A 26,055-nucleotide genomic window follows, 5' to 3' on the forward strand; every position below is an offset into this window, starting at 1 on the left:
TGGGCAACAAGAGTGAAACTTCATCTCAAAACAGAAAACAAAGAGGCTGGAAAGAACAGGTGGTGGTGCTCTGTCTTCTGCGTAGCCACAGGGGTGGTAGGTGCTCCACGGGACTGCGTGCTCCAGCTCCATGCCCCAGCTGGCGTCCAGTGCTGTGCCCACAACAGTGCTCACGGCTGTCGGCCGTGGCTCACGCTCTGCATCTGGCTCCGTCCCCAGCGCCCAGACGCAGCCATCCTGGAGAACCTGCACAGGCGGGGCTCTGAGCAGTCACTGAAGCTGCGGCTGTGAAGCACAGTCTGCGGAATGCGAAGAGGAAGCTAGAACGGGGCAGGCCAGCCCAATTCCCAACACCGCAGACATCCACACAGAGCCGTGGCGGGAAGTTTCAGCACCGCCGCTGTGGTCTAGAACCAGCCACGTCTCACAGTCACGTGGTGCCCGGTGCACCACACCATTCAGACCCCACTGCCCTCTCTGCTGGGTAGACAGACCTGCAAGGAAGGTCCCTGCCTCAGAACCTCAACAGACCCCAGAGAGCCATGGTGTCAAATGCTTCCGGCCTGAAAACACTCTAAGCACCCCGGTGGTATGCCCAAGACAAAAAGCCGATTGCCACAGCGTGCACCCGTCGGTGAGCTGACGAAACCAGAGCGCTGGTGCGCGCCGACTCGGTAGCTGACCCCACCATTCCCGCCAGATTCCAGTCAGCACGAAACCGCGTCGAAGTAGCACGACTCCAGCATTAGTCAACATTTAAAGCTCTGCAGGGCAACAACTGAGTCTTTTAAAGTCTACTTCAGAAATATTACAAATATCAAGTAAGTTACACTGTAGCTCTAGTTCCTCTTAAAATTGTAAGGAATTTTGCACACGTATGATGCTAAATATATGACATTTAAAAATCTACCAAGACCACCTCTTCATAATCTTTAAAAAGTACATTTATCCTTTAAAAAATATCGCCCGAATCCTTGGAAACTCTTTGGTTCCATTCTCTCTATGGTCTCTTCCTCACCGAAATATAAAAACCACTTTTTCTGAGACAAATAACTTGCATCACTTATTTTTAGTTTTAATATATTTGTGCACTTTTAAAATACACATAAAACTGAGACTTCATCCCTTCTTCTGTACTCAGATACTAGATGACTGCATGTAACCACTTTAAAGCTAACGCTGAAGAAGCCACGAACATGGAGACAAATCTGACACTGCACACGAAACATCTGCAGCTACAAACGACTTCTAGGCAGACACGCTTCAAAGACCTTTCCCTAAAGGATCAGGTCAGAGATGCCTACAAATCCACGACAAAGGTAAACCACATGTGGACACGAAGCCACGAAGCCGAGGAAGTAATGAGGTCCAGTGGTTTTCTGTCAGGTGAAAAGTAGGGACAGCAAAGCAGAGCGTCTGCAGGGCAACTCACCCAAGTTTAATGGTTGACAGAGTGACAACCTCCCAAGTGTCAGACACAAAGATCTTCTTAGAAGTATCATCCTTCACTCAGGACAGAAAAAAGAAGAAGTACGCTTTAAATAGTGCACATGTCAGCAGGGAAGAATAAAATTATTTACTAAGAGAACTGCCAATTCGTCAAGATTCTTGGTACCAGAATGAAAACGAAGTTTCCTTATTTCTAGGACAAGGCCCAGAGCTGACGACGTCCGTGCACTGACTGAACCACACTTAGAACTCCGAAGCTTCTACCTCCTAAGTACAGAACAGTCAAGTGGGGACTAATCTTAGGCTGTAGCCTATTCCAACCTTATGACTATTTCTCAAAGATTTTTATTCTAAAATCTGCAAAGCAATAGATAGCAATACTATTACTGTTGGAATCATCTTCATTTCACTCAGCGACTGTTTTCCTGCGTTTCCGTGGCACTCTCTCAGCCCACGCCGGCTGCCGTGGAGGCTCTTCCCGTGGACACGCGCCTCCACCTCTTAGCTCCTGCCGGCCACCACGGCCCCCCGACTGTTAGCTCCTGCCGGCCACCACGGCCCCCCGACTGTTAGCTCCCGCCGGCCACCACGGCCCCCCGACTGTTAGCTCCTGCCGGCCACCACGGCCCCCCGACTGTTAGCTCCTGCCGGCCACCACGGCCCCCCGACTGTTAGCTCCTGCCGGCCACCACGGCCCCCTGACTGTTAGCTTCTGCCGGCCACCACGGCCCCCTGACTGTCTCAGGTACTTTCCCCTTTCTTTGGAGACTTAAATATCCCCCTCGGAGTAGCCAGGAAAAGAACAAAGCAGAGAGATTTGAGGGGAAAAAAAGACTTGGTTTCTGAAGGATAGTGACTTGTCAGAATATTTTCTATTAAAATAATTCTGCTCCACATAAGTATTATAAAAACAGATAAACACCATTGTCCTGCCTACTCCGCCCGAACTGGGAACCTCCAGGGATGAAACCTGGTTCGCAGACAGTAGCAAGGACTGAGGCTCTCTCAGGGTCCCGAGCTCAGCCCGAGGTGCCTCAGCAGGACCCTCACACGCCATGAGGGCCAGGGCAGGTCCGAACTTCTTAGAATCTGTTTCCTTCCTATAGAATAAGGAAGTTCTTACTTCTGCCAGACAGGATGAAGCCCTATAAAAACATATAATCTTAATAAAGGTCAAAATGACAATCTAGTGACTATTGCAACTATACCAAATGCAGTGTTTTTAAGCTCCCAGAATGGTTCCTCGTCTAAAAATAACCACTGATGTGGTTAGGACGAATGCTGCTGATCACAACAATGCAGGTGACAAGGACACAACCGTACCTTGCCTGGACAGTGCAGGTGCTTTTCACAGATTCACTCACACCTGCTATTTCTCTAGGGAGGTTTGACGGAGCCATGGGCTCCATCACCTCTCTCCGCAGCGCTCTGCCTCAATAATCAACACCGAACTACGCGAGGCTCACACACACATACCCACGTGGGATCCCTCTTTCTTTGTTACAATTCCGTGCTACGAAGAATTGCTTAGACTGACATTCTAATCCACACTCAGATTCAGCAGGTCCTCTGCTCCTTGGCACGCTGGCTGCGTGTAGACAAGCCACGCCCACACCTCTCGGTTTCTGAAACACAGTCTCAGCTAAACAGTTACCATTAAGAGCCGGTGGCCAGTGGGGTCAAGAGCCACCTTCACTAAGGCAACGGCACATGTGCAGACGCCCGAGCTCAGCCCCACACGCACACTCAGGCCGCTGCCACTGTCTGCTCTCGGAAAGCGCCAGTTTAACAGATTTAATGGTATTTTTTCAAAGATACTTCCCATTATTCCTGAAAAATAAGTATTTTTATAAGCCCTGTGAAAAGATCAAGATGAAGGAATAATAACGGGTAGGCCCCAGGCGCAAAGCCGTGTGGACCAGAAGCCAATCCGCACCCCGCAGGGTGAACGCAGCATTCGAGCCTCAAGAGAGACACCACTGTCCGTGCCGCGAATTCCACACCTGTCAGCGATGTCCTCGACACCACTCCTGGGAAATCTGCGGGCTACCTGTCCCAAGACCTTCTCCAAAGGCCTCACCACGCAGCCAGCAAGGCACGCTGAGGCCCAGCAGTCCCTCGAGGGACCAAAACCGTGTGGCCTCCCCATAGGCACCACATCAAGCCAGAGTTCCCACGTCTGCTCTGGCTGGTAAGGTCGCCCACGTACTCCTCAGGCAGCCACGCTGAAACCCTGTTTCTGACACCTGAGTTTCTGATCTGTCAGCTGGGCAGGACCTGCTCTCTCTAACCAAGAGCCACGGGATTCCGTCGGTGCTCAGAGGTCCATGTAAACAGGGGGAGACTTTTCTTTGCGACAGGCCCAGGAGCAGATTCTGCACCTCCTCCGCCCTCACACGCGGATGAGCTGAAGCCCGGGTCGGAGCTTCCTCAAAAGCAGTTGCGGATTCTGCTCGTGCTTGTCTGTACAAGGGTGTGTCATCTATATCATCCGAACGGGACGCTCGAAGGATCAACTCCAAATAATCAGTCGACAAACGTAATGTAAAGCAAACTTCAATGAAATGCTTGCTCTCCCACATAAACATCTCAGGAACCTGTAACTTCAAGGAAACTTTTGGAGCTGGTCAAGATAAGTCCATTCTGAAGCAGCCCATGTGCAACCCTGGAACTTGCTTAGTGAAAGTCAAACGCCCGGGCTGGTGAGCAGAGCACGGAAGGTTTCTGGACAGTTCCTCTTCCCTGACGTCCTCACCTTCCAGCCTCCAAGAACCGTGAAGCTGCTGCTGGAAATGGCCACATCAGCAATCAGAGAAAAAAAGAAAAACACAGGAAAAACCTTTTAAGTGAAAGTGGTGTGACTCAGGCTCGCTGGAGGAAGGGCCGTGGCTCTTCACCAACCAACATCCCAGAAGGGTCACAGAAACAAGGACTAAACTCACGGCCAGCACCTTCGCACATTAGGATGAAATCACACCCAATATTCTCCACTTCATCATGAAGCGGCACAATCTGTTTCGGAAAGACTTCCACATATAATCAGTCGCCCCTCAGTATCCGTGGGGATTGGCTCCAGGACCTCTTCAGATACCAAACTCCAGAGATACTCAGGTTCCGCATCAGCCCTGAGAACCCACAAATCCAGAAAGTCAGCCCTCCATATAAACAGGCTGCGCTCCACACCCAGCAAAGAGTGTCGGACGTGGAACCCACGGACGCAGAGAGCAGACGATTTGCTGAAAAACATCTACATGAAGGTGACCCTCAAACAACAAACCATGTCGTTCGCAGGCCCGCTGTAAACTGCGTATAAAGAGCTACTGAGCTGGAACTCACAAACTGGGTAAGTCCATCACTGCTGGGCTTCAAGCAAAAGCTGCAGCGATTTCCACCTGCAGCTCTCCATGGAGGGATGTCACCACGAGTCTACACTGCAGGGCGCTACTCCCATCACAGGGGGCTGCCAGAGAAACGCACTTGTAACCCACCCTTTTCACAAACTCTGTCAGCAAGTGACTTAATCTAGTAATTTTCAACTGTGTTCCACAAAGGTGCAGCAGGCATTTTGGGGAGGCCAGCACATCTCCAGACAGCAGCCCCAGAGCCAGGGCAGCTTCATCCGGACCGCACGCAACAGCACGGAGCTGTCAGCAGCACGGACTCCTGCTGCAAATGCACCTCCCGAATTCAGCTACCTAATGCAATCTCGAGGCAGGAACCTGATTCCAAACAGACGACCAGAACTCCCAGGGCACACACACACAGGGCTTTAGACCAATGCCTTCGCCAGCTGCTCCTTCCTGGATCTATGGCACCCAAGCCCACTGCATGGGCAGGAACACCTCCAGAAGTGCTGATGTCACACTATCACACTCCCCAGAATGCTCACAAACTCACAGGAGTACACAGCAATGGGGGAGGAGGCACCTTCAAATCCAGGTAACACCGTCTGTGGCTTTCTCTAAGGCAGGGATTCACCTGCCATCCATGGACCGGTGGCAGAGAGATGAGCCTCCTGGAATTAGAGGAACACCTGGTGCCACAAAGATGCTCCATCTGAGGAGAAATGATATCACATCAGTTTCTCAAAGGGCCCTGTGACAAATCAGTGCTGTGAGGTACCCCAAGATCTCAAACAGCACCTCCCCGTAAACACTACTGACTGCTGGGAACTTGTCATTAACTAATTACTTGGCTGGCTGATGAAGTGGTTGATTTTACACACTAGGCTGATTGAACATGGAGTTTCAACACTAACTGGCCACATAACCAAGTTACCCACCGGTCTAGGTCAAAGTGGCCCTTTCCGTACAATCAGAGAACAAATGAAACATCAGAAGGCTCTTCCATCCTGGGGTTTTCTGCGCAGGGAATACACCAGCACTGAGGTCTGCCTCCACTATCCTCGGAGGTATGGTCAGTGCTTACAGAGCCTGGGAAGCACGGCCCTGAACCTCCCAGCCCCACCCACCAGCATGGAGGGGACAGAAGTGGGCGCCTGTGCCGAGCGTCAAGGACCCAGGCTGCGTCTCCAAACGAAGCGGAGCCAGGACGTTTTGGGGCTGTGATGGCAGATGTCCTGTGCCAGTCCTCACTCCTGCAGAAGCAGGTGCGTAGCAGATCCTCAACAAAAACAGCGTCAGTGCAAGCCACAGGAACGAGGGCCAGGGACTGCGGATGAGGGTGAGATGGCATCCCCAGGAGTGGCACCATTCCCAGAGGGAGCTCACGCCCGGCCCACTGCAGGCTGCAGTGCCCACCTCTCCGTGGAGTTTCTGTTCTCACAATCAAAATCACCACAGCCAGGCGTACACCCGTGCCCATGTGCTGCCTATCCCTGAACACAAAGGTGGACATGGCTGGACACTTCCATGTTACAGAAGCACACCCCGTGTGGGGTCAGAGCACAGGTACCGACAGCTGTGGAGTCTGTCACACGACCACGTACTACCCTGTCACCTTGAAGCAGCCTGCGACAGTGCTCACAGTGGTCAACCACGGGCCACTGCCTTCGCTGCAAGGCCTGGTTTCCGCCCGTCCCTCAGCCACGAAGCACAACTGCACCAGGTTTTACAACTGCGTTTCACAAAGTTTACAAAAACTTCAAAGATGTGCACACGCCCAACAGTTTATATTTCAATAACAGGTCTGGAGCCTGCCGGATGACTGTGCTCACAGCCACCCAGGAGTTTTCCTAACTCACAAAGGTGGAGTCAAAGGAGGGGGCGGGGACGATCGCCGCAGAAGGAAAGAAACACCATCGCTTTCCCAAACAGCGACTTCGGGGCGCTATGCGGGACCCTCCCCTTTTATCTCAAAATGCTCCCATTAGTAAAACCACAGGTGATCACTACCCGGTTTAGGGAAGAAGCGTAGTGCCTGCGTCCCGCCTTATCGCCCCGTCCCCCGGGGCGCCCCTGCCCACCCAAGGGCCCGGTAATGAACCACGGCCCGCCCGCCCTCGGCCCCGCTCGGCCCGGCGCACTTACCCTGGGGCGACCGTCTGGCCGGGCTGCGCGCACAGCTCCCGCACCACGCCCGCGCGCTCCGACCTCAGTCTGCGCTCCGCCCGCGCCGGGCGCACGCAGCCCCCGGAGACGGCACGGGACTGGGGGGCGCCGGCGGGCTGCGCGGAGGCGGCGGCCTCGAACACGGCCAGCACCGAGCCGATGCGCACGGCCGCGCCCGCCGCCACCCTCCACTCCAGCAGGCGCAGCGGCGTGGGCCCCGGGCAGCGCACCTCGGCCACGGCCGCCGTCGGGGCACCCTCGGCGGGAACGCGGCCCGCGGACGGCGCCTCCATCGTGGACAGAGGGCGGACGGGCGGTCGCTACGGGGCCTGCGCGGCGCTCAGAGCGCGGCGCCCACCGCGGCGGCCCGACCCAGGCGGCCACACCGCAGTTCCTCTCGACACCGGCTTCCACCCGTCGCTCGGCCCGCGCCGGCTTCCTGGAGGGCGCGTGACGTCACGGCGAGGGCGCCGCGTGCGTGCAGGCGTACGTGCGCGTGTAAACACGAGCGCCGTGCGGGGGTTGGGGACAGCTCTGTCCTGGGACCAAGCCCGCGCGCCGGCTGCGGTTAACTGCTTTCGTGCGCCCTACCCATCCTCGGAGCGCCAGAGCCGTGGAGCGGCGGCATGCAACGCGGGCCACTGTCCCCTCGTCCCAGTGAGGATCCCGCCGAGCTCGGAACTACGCATCCCGGCGTGCACCGCAGGTAGGGCATGGCGGGACTACGAGTCCCAGCGTTCAACGCGGGCGTGAGTCCCATTACCCGGTCTCGCGTCGAGACCCGGCCTCCTGAGACTACGAGTTCCGGCATGCACCGCGAGTCGGTCTCCTCGACTCCCGTCGCGCAGTGCGAGTCCCCACGTCGCGGGACTACGGGTCCCAGCATGTCGTGCGCGCCACGGTCCCAGAGACCTGAGGCGGTCGGCGTCCGGGTGTCCCTGTCGCGTGTCCCGCCCGGACCCAACGCCGCGGGGGCTTGTGGGCTGCGTTCTTCTCTTCCTCCGACCTCCCCTTCGACGCGGAAGCGCAGGGGCAGGGGCGCCGCCTTCGGCCCGCGCAGGCGGTGGACCCGCTTGGGACAAGGCGCCCGGAAGCGCCTGGTGGGTTCGGAAAAGCCGAGCGACCGCAGCGGGAGAGCGGCCCCGGGCGAACCCTGATGAGCATCGGCGGCAAGAAGAGGCAGTTTCCGCGTTTGTCGGGAATTTCCGTGAAATAACGAGCAGGCGGGCGGCCCGGCGTGGAGTCCCACGCTGTGGGAGGCTGAGGCCGGCGGATCGCCCGAGCCCGTGGCTGGAGACCAGCCTGGGCGGCAGAGCCAGACCCGTCCCTGAAGCAGATTCTCGAGCGCGTGGCCGGGCCGCCCTGGGCTGTGGGTTTCCAGGCCTCATGCGGGCCAGTGCTCCTTTTTACCGGGCACCTTTGTCTTGACGTTTGTAAATGTCATGTGCGATGGAGATTGCCCTGTGTTTGCCTTTTCCTCCGCTTTTATATGGTGGCTTTAAACATTTTGGAAACTGTCGGCCTGAAAGGTAGAGGCGCCGTTTCTCTAGGCAGAGACTGTATTTGGGCCACGCTGGAGGATGCCGCCTGGGAGCACAAATTCAGGGCGCCCTGAATGCATCCTCCGATTAGCAGTTAGGAGCGGATTTTAAAGGCAGAAAAGGGGGCCGGGGAGTGCACTAATAGGAACGTCCTATTAGGAACGCGAGGAATTATCTCCGGCTTACAGAGTAGCGTTGATTAGTGGCCGACTCCGCGTTGCTCAGCTGCAGCGCGTGGGCGCGGTGTCCAGCGTGGCGTTATTAGGTTGATCTGCAGCCGCTTTGGGGGTGTTGCCGCCAGTAGCAGGAGAGGAACGTGTAGGTCAAGGCGGAGTCGGGCGTGACCGTCGCCTCATTTGGATGTCTGTCTCGGCCTCATAATTAAAAGGACTCGCGTTCCTCAGATAAAAATTCTCTTTGCTCAGAGCCATTTAAGTTAGGTAATTACAATGACACAGAGTGGGCACAGTGTCTTAGCTCTGGCCATTACTTGCTGTTAGGAGTGCGTGTTTTGCAGCTGCGGGTTTTTGCCTGTCTGCTGCTTTCTGCAGCCCCTGCCCCCGTGGCTACAACGGAAAACTCGCTCAGGAGCGAGCATTTATGGGAATTTTTTGAAGTGGAGATTGTGGGAAAATGTCAGCAGCAGTGACAGTTTTTCAGTTTCTCATAATTCCATAAAAACAGAACAACCAGGTAACAAAACTAAAGGCGTGGGCAACATTTACAAGACCAGAAGGTGATGAAGGATTCCCAAGAAGCCCTGATTCACCCTGTAAGGACACACTACTCTTTCGCGTAGCCTGAAGCCGCCTCCTTGCATACGTTTAGTTTAGCCTAGAGGTTTCTCCATGCGCAGTGAACTGTCATCTCACTGGATATGTGGATGGACTGTAACCTTCTCTTGTACCAGTCACAGGCGGCCAGCCGTTCAGACTCTGTTCAAATAAGCCAGACTTGAGATGTAGCCACCCTGCTGTTTCCAGGCCTCACTTCTGCTTTGTGTGTGTCGCCCCTCCCGTCCATGAGTCTTCGCCCAGGTGGTGGCACTGGAGTCACTCAGCCTGTTCTGCTGTGACGGGCTCCCGGATTCCCAAATCATTGTTTGCTCAATTAAACTCTGTTAAATTTAATTTTTCTAAAGTTTTAACACTACCAACAGCTCAAGCCCTGGGTAATGTCAGGGTCTGTGAGACAAAGTAGGGTGGCCCTGGACTCCACATTCATTGTGTGAACAGGTTTGTCTCAAAGGATGTTCGATATGTGTCAACATTCCCTATTTGAACCTGTTCCGACCAGCAGCAGTATGTGAACTTTGGTTTGAAAAAATAATTCCGCAAAATGGAAGAACCACGTGTTATTTAGCGATTTTGAAATACAGACCTTGATGGAATTGGCAGACTGACCTAGATGGATGTAGACATCCCTAGATGATGATAGCTTTAACCTGGGTAGATGCCATGTGGTCTTCAAATTAGGGATGATACACAGCAAAGGAAACTTACCACGTCTTTAATTGGTGTGTCACCTTTTGTTAAAATCAGCTATCTTAAAAAACAAAAAATCAGCTATCTTAAAAGTATCATGAGAGGAAACATTAGCATCAACAGGTGGAAACCAATTTATCGGGAAGAAATGTAACTTCTGCAGAAAGTGAGGCCACAGTCAGGAAAAGTAGCATAAGCCACAACCTCTTATTCAGAAACCTTAGAAACAGGTGTGTCTCAGAGTTCTGGATTTTTCTGATTTTAGTAAAGTGGTATTGTGCATGTTCTGTTTGGGGCCTGGGGCAACACCTCATCAAACTGATATTTCTGCAGCAAAATATAAGCAGGATGAAAAAGACCACGACTAGTCTCATGCCAGTTCAGGTCAGACTTTCCTGCCAAATGAACTACACAGAACTTTCCATGTTTAGAACTGTGGATTTGGGCCAGGCACAGTGGCTCATGCCTGTAATCCCAGCACTTTGAGAGGCTGAGGCAGGTAGATCGCTTGAGCCCGGGAGTTCAAGAACAACCAGGGCAACATAGTGAGACCTCATCTCTACAAAAAATTAGCTGAGTGTGGTGCTGTGCACCTGCCTGGAGTCTCAGCTACTCAGGAGGCTGACGTGGGAAGATCCATTGAGCCTACGAGGTCAAGGCTGCAGTGAACTGTTGTGCCACTGTCCTTTTAAAAGACAGTGAGACCTTGTCTTTTAAAAAGAGATGCATACGGGGGCCACAGGTAAGAGATACGGGACTGTAGTGCAGTCACCTTTATGTGGTGGCCCAGGGGAAAGGAAGAATCCCACTGGCTGGAGTTCCAGTTTTCCCCGTGTCTCAGGTGGTCTTGGTGGAACCCGGAAGGATTCTGTTGTCGCTTTTCCTTGCTGGTGTATGTTTCCTCCAAACTCAATTGTGTCGTTCGATTAGCAGACAGGTCAGTGCCGGTGAGGCCAGAACAGAGAGGAGGCTAAAGGGAAGGACACCAGTCGTAGGAGCAGAATATGACCTTGGGGAGTCTGAGACCTCCTGGCTTGAGTGTCCGTGTGAACATCATCTGCACATACGTGACTGTGCCTGGGGCCCTTTAACTATTTCATAGACCCCCAAGAAGAGCTGTGAAGACCCTTAGTGTCACCTTAGGTGAAAATTAACTCAGTGGATTAAAGACTAAAGAACTAAAGCTATACAATTTCTAGAAGAAAACAGGAGAAAGGTTTATGACCGGATTTAGTGATTTCTTGGATATGACACTCGACACATGGGCAACAAAAGTAAAACTAAGATGACATCAGTCTTCTGTGCAGAGTGTGGAACGAGAGAAAACACTTGCAAATCGTGTGTCTGATAAGGGGTTAGCATCTGGAGTATATAGACAACTCCTGCCACTCAGCACCAGTGAAACAACCTCATTTAAACATGAGCGAGGGCAGGGGACTTCAGCAGACATTTCTCTAAAGAGGACATACAGTCAGCACTCTAGCCGTGGGTTTTGCATCCCTGGATTCAACCAGTCATGGATTGAAGATATTTTTATTTAAAAACTGCACCCATACTGAGCTCGTACAGATTTCCTTCTCATTGTTCGCTGAACAATGCAGTATAACAGCTGTTTACATAGCATTACGTTGCGTTAGGTATTCTAAGTAACGTGGCGAGGATTTAAAGGATGCGGGAGGACGTGCATAGGTTACATGCACACACTCCCAGCGTCCTCAGATTTTGGTCCGTGGAAAGTTCTGGAACAAGTCCCCCACAGATACCAAGGGACAATTGTATTTACAAATGACCAATAGACACGTGAAAAGATGCTCGAAATCACTGATCATTAGAGAAAAGCAAGTCAAAGTCACACTGAGATAGTCACACCATAGTCTTTAGGATGGCTGTAATGAAAACCAGCATGGAGGTTTTCCTGAGTTACGTATGATTCAGCAATCCCACTTGTGGGTGTTTATCCAAAAGAATTGAAAGCAGGGTCTGAAGAGCGGCTTGCACACCCACATTCACAGATGCACCGTTCACGGTAGCCGAGAGGCAGACACAACACAGCGTCCATCAGCAGGTGAGTGGACACCACGGTGGTGTCCCCATGAGAGGGGATAGTACTGAGCCTCGGGAATGAGATTCTGACCCATGCTGCAACATGGGTGAACCCTGAAGATACCATACTAAGTGAAATAAGCCAGCTGCAAAAGGGCGAATCCTGTCTCATTCCACTTCTGTGAGATACCGAAAGTCAGATTTACAGAAACAGAAGACAAAATGGTAGTCACCAGGGCTGGGGACGAGGTGGGAGGTAGTTGATGGGCACAGAGGTTTAGTTTTGCAAGACAAAAAAGTTCTGTTGCGGATCAGTATGAAGAAACAACGCTACGGTACACCTGAAAACAGTTAATACAGTAGATTTTATGTATTTTTAACTAGTTAAAATGTATTATTACTGTTTTTGATATAGACTCTTGCTCTGTTGCCCAAGCTGGAGTGCAGTGGTGCGGTCTTGACTCACTGCAACCACCATCTCTCAGGTTCAAGCGATTCTCCTGCCTTAGCCTCCCAAGTAGCTGGGACTATGGGCGCCCACCACCACACCCGCCTAATTTTTGTATTTTCAGTAGAGATGGGATTTCACCATGTTGGCTGGTCTCAAATTCCTAGGCTCAAGCAGTCCGCCCACCTTGGCCTCCCAAAGTGCTGGGATAACAGGCGTGAGCCACTGCACTCAGCCTGGAGTTAAAATCTGAAAAGTGTGAGGGCCCTTTACTGGAATTAGATGATTATTTTTCAGACTCATTTTTAGAGAGCACTGGGCAGAGTTCTGCTTAATTTTTGGCATAATAGAATAAATATTCCTGTTTCTGAATTAAATAATCTGAGTGTGTACTCATTTCATCATTTGAACCAGAATTGCTTGACAAGCATGTACATTAAAAAAGCAAATTCCAACCGGGCACGGTGGCTCAAGCCTGTAATCCCAGCACTTTGGGAGGCCGAGGCGGGTGGATCACGAGGTCAAGAGATCGAGACCATCCTGGTCAACAGGGTGAAACCCCGTCTCTACTAAAAATACAAAAAATTAGCTGGGCACGGTGGCGCGTGCCTGTAATCCCAGCTACTCAGGAGGCTGAGGCAGGAGAATTGCCTGAACCCAGGAGGCGGAGGTTGCGGTGAGCCGAGATCACGCCATTGCACTCCAGCCTGGGTAACAAGAGCGAAACTCCGTCTCAAAAAAAAAAAAGAAAAAAAAGCAAATTCCAAATTCCTCTTCGTTGGTCAAAGAGAGCAAGAAAGAAAAAAAAAAGCCAATTCCGGGTCTGTTTAGATGCTCTTTAAAAACTATTACCTGTGATGCCGGTTTCTAAAAGTCAGTAATTTCTAGACTAAAAAAGAAATGAAATGAAATGTCAACCAGTTTTTATTTTCCTTGATGGCTTTTCTTTTTTCCTTTTTTTGACTTTGCTTTGTGAATTCTTCCTAACTTCCCATTCAGGCCAAAATCATGAACGGCTTGCAGTTTTGGTTACACTGTGAATCTTCGCACTGCCACCCCGTTTACCTTGCTGAGCGTCTCTGCAGAGGGTAAGGATGGTGCTTATCATGGGGGCGGGTGACGCTTTGCCAGTTGCTGAACCAAGTGCATTGCAGAGCCTGGTCTCATTTCATCTGCACCATGACTTACTAAGGTAGCTACGATTCCTGCTTACAGATAGGAAAGTGAGCCCTGCGGAGGTTTATGTGCTCAGCTGCACAGCCAGGAGAGGGCAGGACTGGCATCTCGAAGCCGGGTGCCTACTGCAGACCCTACTCCCTTAACCTCCACTAAAGATCTTTGTGATCTCAGCTGATTAAGGGGCCATACTCAGGGCCACCAGAATGAAATGGGGCAGCTTTTTCAATAAATACGGTTTGTTTGAATAATGTAGGAGTTATTAATGACGGCTGTAATACAATATATTTGGTTTTTGTTCAATGTTTCGTTTTTGCCCTTCTTACAAGAGGACTGGCAGGAAGGGGGCTGAGGTCACTAGACCGGTCTGACTTCAGACGCAGGTGAGAATGGCGGGCTGGGTTCACCCTGCCTGAGTGTAAAGGCTCTGGGGAGGTGAGGTGTTGGCCAGGCTGGTCTCGAACTCCTGACCTCAGGTGATCCGCCCGCCTCAGCCTCCCAGAGTGCTGGGATTACAGGCGTGAGCCACCGCACCTGGCCAAAATCTATTTTAAAAACCTTAGAAATAACCATGTGCAGCAATGTTGGAGGATATCAGTTGTATCTATATACCAGCAATGAAAAAGCCAAAATAAGCACACAATTCCATTTATAATAGCACCAAAGGCAGGTGGACGCAGCTCCCTGCTTCCTGCGTTTCACAGAGGCCCATCTTGTCCCTGGTCCTGAAGCCATTTGAAGGAAAATGTCAGAGGAGCCAGATCAGAGCAGCAAGGAGTGGTGGCTCCTCCTTTCATTCCTTCATACCCACTAGCTGCCATAGAGGGCAACAGTTCTGCCCCTCAGGGAGCTGCCTCGCTCAGGCCCGGATTCAGGCTCCAGGCTCCAGCTGTCTGCCGAGCTTGTGTCAACGCTCTAGTAACAGAAGGAAGTCTCTTTAGCTTGATAAACAGCCTCTACAAAACACCTAGGGCTTACCTCACACTTAAAGGTTGAAGATAGAATCCTTCCTCTAAAATCAGAATGAAATGAGGACGGTGCTCTTAGCACTTACAGTTTCTTGTGTGTAGAAGGCTCTAGCCAGGGCAGTTAGTCCAATTCAAAAGAAAGGTGTAAAACAATCTCTAAACATTGTTGAAGGTGGTTTAATCTTTTATGTAAAAAAGTCTATGGCAGAGCACCATGGCTCACACCTAAATCCCAGGGCTTTGGGAGGCCAAGGTGGGAGGACTGCTTGAGCCTAGGGGTTCAAGACCAGCCTGGGCAACACAGTGAGACCCTGTCTCTAGCAAACAAAAAACCATGGAATCCTTTTTGTTGTTTTTTGGGTTTGTTTGTTTTCGAGAAGGAGTTTCGCTCTTGTCGTCCAGGCTGGAATACAGTGGTGTAATCTCAGTTCACTGCAACCTCCACCTCCTGGGTTCAAGCGATTCTTCTTCCTCAGCCTCCTGAGTAGCTGGGATTACAGGTGCTCACCAGCTAATTTTTGTATTTTGGGTAGAAATGGGGTTCCACCATGTTGGCCAGGCTGGTCTTGAACTCCTGACCTCAGGTGATCAGCCCCCCTCAGTCTCCCAAAGTGCTGGGATTACAGGCATGAACCACCGCACCTGGCCAGAATCCATTTCAGAAACCTTAGAAATAACCATGTTGAGCAATGTTGCAGGTATCAATTATATTTCTATATACCAGCAATGAAAAAGCCAAAGTAAGCAAACAATTCCATTTATAATAGCACTAAAAAAGAATAAAATACTTAGGAATAAACAACAAAAGAAGTACAAGATGTAAACACTGAAAGATACAAAACGTTGAAAGAAAAGAAGATCTAAATAGATTGAAAGATATCTCATGTTTATGGGTCAGAAGATTTAATATTGTTAAGAAGGAAATATTTCCCAAATTGATCTTAGATTCAGTACAATCCTTTTCAAAATCTCAGCTGGCTTGTATACAGAAATTGACAAGCTGATCCTAAAATTCATAAAAATGAAAGGGGCCCAGAATAGCAGAAACAATCTTGAAAAATTGTTTGGAGTACTCAGAATTCCTTACAAAGCTACAGTAATCAGAACGATGTGGTACTGACATCAAGATAGATGTGTAGATCCATGGAATAGAATTCCAGTCTAAATAGAATTTAGAGTCCAGAAATAAACCCTCATATTTATGGTCACCTGATTTTCAAGGATATGAAGACATCTCAGTGGGGGAAAGAAAAGTGTTTCCAACAAATAGTTCTGGGACAACTGGACATGCACATGCAAAGGAATGAATTTGGACTCCTAGCTCATATCCTGAAAAAAAATAGCTGAAATTGGATCAGAGAACTTTATGTAATCTGAAATTCTGGAACACTTAAAACAGGAGGAAATCATCAGGAATCGGATTTAGGTAATGATTTCTTAGATACAACGTCAAAAGCGCAAATGACAAAAAGTAAATGAACTGGCTTTCATCAAAATTTTAAACCTTGTGCTTCAAATGACTCCATCCTGAAGGTGAAAAGACAACGCATTTGCAATTGAATGAGAAAACATTTGCAAGTCACATACCTGCTAAGGTGTGAATCAAGAATGCATAAAAAACTCTGGCAACTCAAAGTACAGTTACAAATAATCCAGTTAAAACTGGGGCAAGAGCTGAGTAGACATTTCTCAAAAGAAGATACATAAATGACCAATGAACATGTGACAAGATGTTCGATATCTTTAAAGGTCAGTGTATTAGTCTGTTCTCACACTGCTAATAAATGCATACCTGAGACTGTGTAATTTATAAAGGAAAGAGGTTTAATTGACTCAGTTCCACGTGGCTGGGGAGGCCTCACAATCATGGTGGAAGATAAAGAGGGAGCAAAGTTACGTCTGTCATGGCAGCAGGCGAGGGAGTGTCAGCAAAGTTACGTCTGTCATGGCAGCAGGCAAGGGAGTGTCAGCAAAGTTACGTCTGTCATGGCAGCAGGCGAGGGAGTGTGAGCAAAGTTACGTCTGTCACGGCAGCAGGCAAGGGAGTGTCAGCAAAGTTACGTCTGTCACGGCAGCAGGCAAGGGAGTGTGAGCAAAGTTACGTCTGTCATGGCAGCAGGCAAGGGAGTGTGAGCAAAGTTACGTCTGTCATGGCAGCAGGCAAGGGAGTGTGAGCAAAGTTACGTCTGTCATGGCAGCAGGCAAGGGAGTGTCAGCAAAGTTACGTCTGTCATGGCAGCAGGCGAGGGAGTGTGAGCAAAGTTACGTCTGTCATGGCAGCAGGCAAGGGAGTGTGAGCAAAGTTACGTCTGTCATGGCAGCAGGCAAGGGAGTGTCAGCAAAGTTACGTCTGTCATGGCAGCAGGCAAGGGAGTGTCAGCAAAGTTACGTCTGTCATGGCAGCAGGCGAGGGAGTGTGAGCAAAGTTACGTCTGTCATGGCAGCAGGCAAGGGAGTGTGAGCAAAGTTACGTCTGTCATGGCAGCAGGCGAGGGAGTGTGAGCAAAGTTACGTCTGTCATGGCAGCAGGCAAGGGAGTGTGAGCAGGGGAACTCCCCTTTATAAAACCATCAGATCTTGTGAGACTTACTATCATGAGAACACCACAGGGAAGACCCACCCCTATGATTCAGTTACCGCCCACTGGGTCTCAACTTTCCCATAGGAATTTATCCAGGTACCACAGTAAGAATCCACAGGCATTTTCATATTTAACCAATGAATAGTAGACGGATATTTAAAGGTTAGATTCTGTTAAGTTTCCAGCAGAAGCTACAGATTGTGAAATTTCAACTTCATCATTATCCTGTCAAGTGAAAAAGACATTAAGAGGAGTTGAGGAGTTAGACTTCCCTTATGATATGGAGTCTTGTTCCAATGTCTAGAGAAAAACTGTTTACAACATGAAAACAGCAACTTTTCCTCCCGGTTTGCAGCTTGAGTGTCTCTGGTGATGGCATCAGGCAGTTTGGTAGTTCGGTGAACTCTGTGTGTGGCTCATACATCAGGCATGAGGCTTGTTCTTTACAGTGTTGCATGTCATCCTACGGGGCTTTAGGAGAGAAGCAGTTTTTGGTTTTAGTTGGAGAATTAGAGTCAAACATTTGAGGAAATCGGGAGAATTCAGCATCTAGCCCACAGAGCTACGATCTAATAACAGGTGCGTGGTAGTTTTTCTTTAGAAACAGCTTTTTCTCCCTGCGTTGATCACATAGGTTATCAGATTTAAAAACCTCCTGAGGCTGGAATGCCAAACCAGGGCAGATATTAGATTGTACTTACAGCCTGAATGTTCCTGGGCCTGCCAGGAAGTGACAGTTTTTATTTACTGATTGTACTGCTGGAAAGACTTAAAACCCTCAAATATGATATTCAGTCAAAGCCTCTGTGCTGTAATTGATGTTTCCAATTGTATCCTGCTGTAAAGAGAGAATAGGATTTTGTTGAACTTATATAATCATATTGTCCTTAAAACTGAGAATACACATGAATAATTTCCAAATTTTGGAAGAATCAAGTAGAAAAATCAAATGCCTCCACCTTTGTTCACTAACTAGACCAAATTGTTGTAAACTGTAGACAGCTTATGAGGGAAAATAAAACGTGGGTAAAGAACTAACAGTGTTTCAAGTAAAAGTCATAAAAATATTATGTTAATTATTAAATTTCATATAATTACTATTTTGTTTTGCTTGATCTCAAGATCAAGCATAATTAGCATGTCATGGACCCCTCAGTTTCTTCATCAGAGTTCTGGAAATTCCTTTTCAGTTCATGATCTTAAAGTTATCAGAAATCTGTGTCCACAAGTACTTGCAAGTCTTTTTATGAAAGGCAATTTTGGACTATACTTGATTGCAAATACTTTTAGGGAATAATTGAACATAACAACAGGGGAAGCCAAAAACTTAGACTAGCCATGGTTAAAAATCTGATAAAAATTATCAAGGAAATTTTTTTACAACATACAGCATTTAAAAATAAACAGAATCATGACTGATAGCTTCATATCAAGACCATGAAACTTTTATAAATTTCATATAATCTTTAGAATGCATAGCCATACAAATGTAACTTCAGAAAAATGTAACGTGACAACCAAAATTATGACTGATAGCATATTAGATTTCTGAGTTTATATAATTTTTGAAACATCAACAACGTACCCATAAATGCATCTGAAAGAAGGTCTAGTATCACTTATCATTTGACAATGCTTCCCTACAATTTACCAAATAAGCCTGATTATTTAATGTCTCCACAAATGAGAGATACATGTTTTGAATCTCTCCAGGAGCACAACTAGAAAATCCAAAAGTTAGTTTTAGGGTCAAAAATACTTAATTTGGTATTCTGATATGGGAAACCTGCCAAAGACGTCAAAAAGCTTAAAACGCTTGATCAAAACAGAATCACAGGACCGGGCATGGTGGCTCATGCCCGTAATTCCAGCACTTTGGGAGGCTAAAGCAGGCAGATCACTTGAGGTCAGGAGTTCGAGACTAGCCTGGTCGACATGGTGAAACCCTGTCTCTACTAAAAGTACAGAAATTAGCCGGGCGTGGTGGCAGGCACCTGTAATCCCATCTACTAGGGAGGCGGAGGCAGGAGAATTGCTTGAATCAGGGAAGCAGAAGTTGCAGTAAGCTGAGATCGCACCATTGCACTCCAGCCTGGGTGACATAGTGACTCCATATCAAAAAAAAAAGAAAAATCACAAGTCGTGTAAAATATTAATCATTCATTTCAACAGAGTAATAGTTAAAATACTACAAAAGCAAATACAGAAAGTTACATGAATGTAAAAGCCTTAACCCATTTAAAACTCAGTTTTCCTAAGTAATCGAAAACCTAATAAAAACACAAATCTAGCTTGATAAAATGTAAAAATGTTTTGTGTTTAGACCAGTTACAAAAGGTAAAGGAAAACCTCCTGCTGTGTGATTGCTTCTCCTTGGATAACCCAGAAGTCAAACCTGAAGAAAAGCGTGGTTGACTTTAATTAGACACAGGAGGAGTATGTCCAGGGTTATGAGTGTACACTTCATTATAGGGACTGTAAACAAGGAAGGGAGTGCCTGGAGCAGGGACTTACATGACTCTTAGTAACACCATGGAATTGTCTTGGTTACACAGAATAATCCAGACACATCAGGAAAAGCCAGACAGGCCAGTAATCCCAGCAGTCTGGGAGGCCAAGGCAGGAGGATCGCTTGAGCCCAGGAGTTTGAGACTAGCCTGGGCAACAGAGGAAGACCCCATCTCTGCAAAAAATGAAGAAAAGAAACAGATTTCAGGATTAAACATCACAATCTCTTACAGTTTTCCTGAGGGCAAATCAAGGCTTTAACAAAACCTTGTTGTTCTAACGTAGCTGATGGTTCGGCTCTGGTTCGACACCCAAATCTCTACTCCAGTTGTAATCCCTATAATCCCACGTGTGGAGGGAGGGACCCAGTGGGAGGCAATTGGATCATGGGACCAAGGACTGAGGGTGCTGGAGGGGACAGAGGGACCGAGGACTGAGGGTGCTGGAGGGGACGGAGGGACCGAGGAGTGAGGGCGCCGGAGGGGACGGAGGGACCGAGGACTGAGGGCGCTGGAGGGGACGGCGGGACCGGGGACAGAGGGCGCCGGAGGGGACGGAGGGACCGGGGACAGAGGGCGCCGGAGGGGACGGCGGGACCGGGGACAGAGGGCGCCGGAGGGGACGGAGGGACCGGGGACAGAGGGCGCTGGAGGGGACGGCGGGACCGCGGACAGAGGGCGCTGGAGGGGACGGAGGGACCGGGGACAGACGGCGCTGGAGGGGACGGAGGGACCGGGGACAGAGGGGGCTGGAGGGGACGGAGGGACCGGGGACTGAGGGCGCTGGAGGGGACGGCGGGACCGAGGACTGAGGGGGCTGGAGGGGACGGAGGGACCGGGGACAGAGGGCGCTGGAGGGGACGGAGGGACCGAGGACTGAGGGGGCTGGAGGGGACGGAGGGACCGAGGACTGAAGGCGCTGGAGGGGACGGAGGGACCGAGGACAGAGGGGGCTGGAGGGGACGGAGGGACCGAGGACAGAGGGTGCTGGGGGTGACGGTGGGACTGAGCACTGAGGGTGCTTTCCTCGTATGTTTAAAAACTTTCATAATATACCATTTAAAATGTTGTGTTAGAGGAAATATTCTTCCTGTATAAATTTAACTTGCAATTTGTATACAAATTACCTTCTAGTTTGCTTCTCCTCTTATCGCTGCCAGGTTTCCGTTACGGCCACTGGGGAGAGTTTATAAGAAGCGGGTCCCCAGATGACTGTCTTCATGTGTCTCAAAGCAGAGAAGGGATTGGAGCCGGGACAGACAGCACCATATAGGCGCGGGGTAGGCTGGACTTGAGAGGCCTTAACAGAAAGAAATCGCTCTCCAGTGGCGCTTTACTGTGCTGCGTTTGCGACACCGACCGTGAGCATCCTGGATTTCACGTTCTGTTCCATTGATCTTTATGTCTGTCCTTATGCTGACACCAGATGATCTTGATCGCTGTAGCTTTGTGGGAAGTCTGAAATCCATGGTGTAAGTTCTCCAACTTTGTTCTTCCTTTTCAGAATTGTTTTGTATTCTTCAGCTCCATATAAGCAAGCAGTGCAGTTTGTCCAGTGCCACAGAAGCATGCTGGTATTTTGATGGTGAGTGCATTGAATTACAGCAATTTGTGGAGACAGCACGTGAATGATACTGAACCTTCCAATCACAGAGCACAGAACGTTTCTCCGTTTGTTAGATCTCCTACGGCGTTTGTAGTTTTTGCCGATGAAAACTCAGTGATGTTTTTGGCTTTCTGTGAACAAATATTTCATGTCTTCTGTTACATTTAATATTGTTTTATTTTACTTGCTATTGTACGTGGAATTGTTTTCTTAATTCAATTTTCAGGTTGTTTATTGATATTCTATAAAACATAATTGGTTTTTGCACAGTGATCTTGTATCTTACAATCTTGGTAGGCTTGTTGAGCAGGGTTCTTTTTGGTAAATTTCTTAGGATTTTCTACATAGAGGATTAGGTCATCTCTAGTAGATAGTTTTATTTCTTCTTTTCAGTATTTATGGTTTTAGCTTCCTCCCTCACTCCCTCCCTTCCTTCCTTCCCTCCTGGGAAAGGAGTGAATCATGAAAGACAGAGGCCTTCCCTCCTAAGACGTTGAACGAGACAAGGCTGGCTGTTCTCACCACTTCTCCTCCAGCGCAATGTGAGAAATTCTTGTTACAATTCAGCCATTAAGAAAAGAAACCATATTTTAGGGTGTATCTGATTCATGTTTCCAAGCCCAGCTTTGATTTACAGATTCCCTTTGTCTGGCACAGCCAGAGAGCTGGGGGCACCTCCCGGCCCTTCTGTGGCACAGTCGTCATCTGAGGCCTCGTCAGTGCATGACGTGGATGTGAATAAGCTAATGAGTTCTAACATGGATTTTCTCCTCCAGCACAACGTGAGAAGAGCCATCCTCGTGTGCTTTAACATCTTAGGAGGAAGCCTCCGTCTTTCACGACTACCTCTGACGTTAGCTCTGGGTTTTTCAACACGTCCATTAAAAGGTGGCGGACATTCCCTTCTATTTCTTGTTTGCTGTTAGTTTTTATCATGAATAGGTATTGGATTTTGTTGATGATTCTTTTCCACATCTATGGATTCATTGACTTCCAGGTATTAAACCAATCTCGCATTTCTGGGATAGACTCTAACTGATGTTGGTTTGTAATCCTTCTTATCTGCTGTTGGATTTGGTTTGCTAATATTGTTAGGGGTTTTTGCATCTATGTTCGTGAGAGATATTGGTCTGAGGTTTTCTTGGAATGTTCAATCTACCTTTGGTATCAGGGTGATCCTGGGCTCATAGAATAAACTGGGGAGTATTACCTACTGTTTGTTTTCCTGAAAAAGTTGTGTGTAGTTGGTATTATTTTTCTCTTTAAATGTTTGATAAATTTGACCAATGAAGTCATGGGGACAGGGCTTTTCTTTGTGGGAAGATTTTAAATCACAGATTAAATTTCTCTACTTGTTACAGGTCTATTGGGAGTTTCATTTCTTCTGGAGTCAGTTTTGGTTGTCTGATCTTTCCAGGCCATTTTGCATTTCGTCGTGACTGGCATACGTTTGCTCACAGCGTTCCCTCAGCACCGGGTGGTGATATCCCCTCTCGCCCCGGCCGGACGGTGCCTCCTCTCTCTTCTTGGTCAGCCTGTCTCAGGATTTCTCATCCACGGCGCCAGCAACATTTGGCTGAATGATCCTGTCTCTGAGAGTTCCACTGTGCATTGTGAACCGTGGCTGCCACGCAGATGGGTTTCTCAGCTCAGATGTGTTTAGGGTCAACGGCTGTGGAGGAAAGGAGAGGAGTCAGGGCTGCGCGGAGGGAGAAGTGAGTCGCGGTGTGGTCAGGCCAGCTGGGCCTCCGCCAGGCTCCGGAGGAAGGCGGCCATCAGAGAGTTCCCTGCACGCTGCTCGGCCTTCCCCTCCCGCCTTGCCCATCCCTGGACGGCAGATGCGGCTCAGCTCCTCCTCCCTTGGGGCCTCAGACTGGACCCCCCTTCCTGCTGCTGGGCAGCAAAGGCTTTCTGGGGTGGCATTTCTGTGTTCACCCCATGAAGGCACCTTCTCTCTGAAGCTTACACACAAAGAAGACTGGTTTGGGCCATGAAACGTGCAGTGTGACAGTGACGAGCTGAGGGTCCCACGGATTCCTAGCTCCCATGGAGCCGTGTTCTAGAAGGCTTCCGGGGGAGCACACTCCCTGCTGGGCACCGAGGAGCCAGCCGCAGAATCTCCCCTCCCCGAAGACGCACTGGACGCAAATAACCTCATTTTCCACTCTTTCCACACCTGTGAGGCTGAGGCTGCATCTCAGCTGGAAAGTTAACACTTGAATTCTAAATAATAATAATTATAGTTTCTGGTTATTTTGAATCCACTGACAGACCTTTACAAAATAATTGCACTGATCAGTCCCATGTGAGGTGCAGGGGAAGTTTCTTGAGCTGGCGCATGAGGAGAACATGAGGGGAATTCTGCAGCGGTGTTCTCTTCAGTAAGTATAATTGCAAGGAGTGTATCATGTTAAAACGCCTGACGCAGTGTGTTGTAATAACACATGGTTTCCATCAAGAAGCAGATGTTTCTCAGCCTCCCTTAGAATAAAACATCATAATTTCACCACACCCACGGGCTCCACTGCAGGGTGAGAGCAGAGGCGCGCGCTGCACGTTCCAGATCGGTCTAATCGCAGCCTGAAAGCGCTTTCTAGGGAGAAGTGCCCTTAAGAAGAAACAACTTATTAGAGTATCAGAGAAAGGCGTCCCGGAAGAACTGTGTTCAGTAGCAGCTATAGCTGTGGCTCGCAGAAAAGCACAAGTGAAACAATGTCTTTCCTGAAGACTTGTGGCCCCTGGATGTTCCTGACTTCATGTTTCTAGGACGAAGTACAAAAGACACACGCATTATGCTTCAGAAGCTTTAATTCCACCATAGAAGGCACAGACGAGGTTTTTCTGCTCATATAGTGAAACCCTTCACAAAAGTTCTCTTTGAAATGGAGATATAACTCATACCATATAATTCATGCCTGTAAAACGTCCAACCCCGGGGTTTTGAGTCTGTTTACAAAGTTGTGCAACCATCACCACCGTGCAGTTCCAGAGCGTTTCCGTCACCGAAAGGAAACCTCGACCTTTGGATCGGAAACTTGCTTCTCGGTGTAATGGAAGCCGGCGGCCACTAGATGGGGACGTCTCTCCACCGCCTTGCAGGTGGGACCTGCACCCCAAGGAGGCGGGATGGAGAAACCGCGCGCGGGAGGCCGAGCTCAGCCCCGTGCGACCTGCGGGCCTCCGGGCACATGCCTTGCCCCTCTCTTCTCTCAAGACAGTTTTCCCGAATGTCCGGCGCCTAGTCCTGTCCGTGCATGAGGCTTTTCAGGCAGCACGTGCACAAACGTTCCTTATTTTACTAGTTACTTATTTCTTATATATTATTATATATTAATTTGAATGTGTTACAGAGAGTAACAGGCACATTAGTCCATGAAGTCACTCGTTTTATGTAGAATGAGCCTAGGTAATTAATTCAAGAAACAAGTGACTGTAGGGTGACCTGTGGACATGGCCAGGTCCTGGGGTGGGGGGCACGGCTCTGGACTCTGGACAGCACAGGAAGAATGCCTGTGGAAGGATTAAGTAAAAATCCCTCGACTTTCATGAGAATGGGAAAGCCTGCTTCCAGGGACAGATCTGTGCCCCACGCTGCCTGGGAATCGTCCACCTGCCAATTGGGGATGACTCCCCCCACCTGTTCTCCCCTCCCCTCCCCTCCAAGCAGGAGGCCTTTGATTCATCTATGTGATCGGCCTCGGAGAAGAACTCCTCAGTCCTCAGATAATGCAATCAGGAAGCTGGCTCTTTATGGAATTAGCCACCCGGCCGTGCTTGGAGTTATGGAGGCGAGAATGCAGGCTGAGGGGCTGAGAGGGGCCTTGGGTGGCACATGGCCATTGATGGGCCATAGCTTACAATTTTGAAACCTGGAAATCAGGGTTTTGGAAACAAACCTGATGGTCAATAGGTTGAGTAACTCGGTGTTCTGGGGCCTCTTTCTGCCTGGGACGCACCAGCTGGAAGGGGAGGCAGCAAGTTCACCTGCTTCGTGCCCTCCACCGCGGGGGCTTCGTGTTCCCCACCGCGGGGGCTTCATGCCCCCCACCACCGTGCCCCCCACTGCGGGGGCTTTGTGCCCTCCCCCACGGGGGCTTTGTGCCCCCCACCGCGGGGGCTTCGTGCCCCCCACCACCGTGCCCCCCACCGCGGGGGCTTCGTGCCCTCCCCCATGGGGGCTTTGTGTCCCCGACGGCGGCTCCCCAAGCTGCCCTGGCCTCTGCAGTGCCTCTGCCAGCCAAAATTGCAGGCTTTGAAGGCCTCACATGCTCAGGGTATGGTTTGATTTTGTGGCAGTCCTGGTAGGTAAGAGGCCTCCCCCCATTTTCTAGATGAGCGAAGTGACATTCAAAGCCTTTAAGTAACTCTCTGGTTACTGCAGAGGTGGTCTGTGAGCTCCGGTTCTTTAACTCCAGACTCTCATATGCGATCCTTTCTCTGAATTTTTCACTCGAGGAGGGTAAGGTGCTTGCCGGTAGACACACACGCTCTTGGCTTCGAGCGCGGTAACTACCCGCTTTGTCTTGGGGAAAACGTGGAGTGAGGAAACCTGAGACACCAGGGCTTCTCCGCCACACACCGTGTTGCAATGTTGAGGATAGGGTGGAAATTCATGTACTAACTGCCTTTATGAGAACAGATGATGGCGTTGCGTAATGTTATTGTCTAAAGGGAGTGTTGTTTCCTATTAAGCATCTGCTTGAGATGCTTGGGGCAGAATATAAAAGTCATTTAAGAAATAT

At 49.5% G+C, this 26,055-nt stretch overlaps 1 protein-coding gene and 1 long non-coding RNA gene across 7 annotated transcripts in view; one reads left to right on the plus strand and one right to left on the minus strand.

Moving 5' to 3' along the window:
- CTDP1 (CTD phosphatase subunit 1) overlaps positions 1–7,252 on the minus strand; it is an 82,931-nt gene extending 75,679 nt beyond the window's left edge. For all 4 annotated transcript variants that reach the window (XR_010340119.1, XM_021672955.2, XM_021672957.2 and 1 more), the window contains exon 1: positions 6,939–7,252. Coding sequence is in view for 3 of the 4 variants with exons in the window: in XM_021672955.2 (XP_021528630.2) it covers positions 6,939–7,252 (314 nt within the window). In the remaining variant the exon portion in view is untranslated. The remainder of the gene's footprint in view (positions 1–6,938) is intronic.
- Positions 7,253–8,297: 1,045 nt separating this feature from the next.
- On the plus strand, positions 8,298–25,340 carry LOC105731643 (uncharacterized). 3 transcript variants are annotated; one of them, XR_010340117.1, is made up of 5 exons: positions 8,298–12,049; positions 13,475–13,563; positions 20,868–21,292; positions 22,090–22,201; positions 22,675–25,340. It is a non-coding gene; the product is annotated as an uncharacterized LOC105731643 (long non-coding RNA). The 3 variants fall into 3 exon arrangements; XR_010340118.1 differs by having other exon boundaries at positions 8,298–10,726; XR_010340116.1 differs by having other exon boundaries at positions 8,298–13,563.
- The last annotated feature ends 715 nt before the right edge of the window (positions 25,341–26,055 follow it).

This window comes from Aotus nancymaae, unplaced genomic scaffold (genome assembly GCF_030222135.1).
Source record: "Aotus nancymaae isolate 86718 unplaced genomic scaffold, 86718_ANA_hifiasm-v0.15.2.pri h1tg000100l, whole genome shotgun sequence".
NCBI classification, from domain to species: Eukaryota; Metazoa; Chordata; class Mammalia; order Primates; family Aotidae; genus Aotus; species Aotus nancymaae.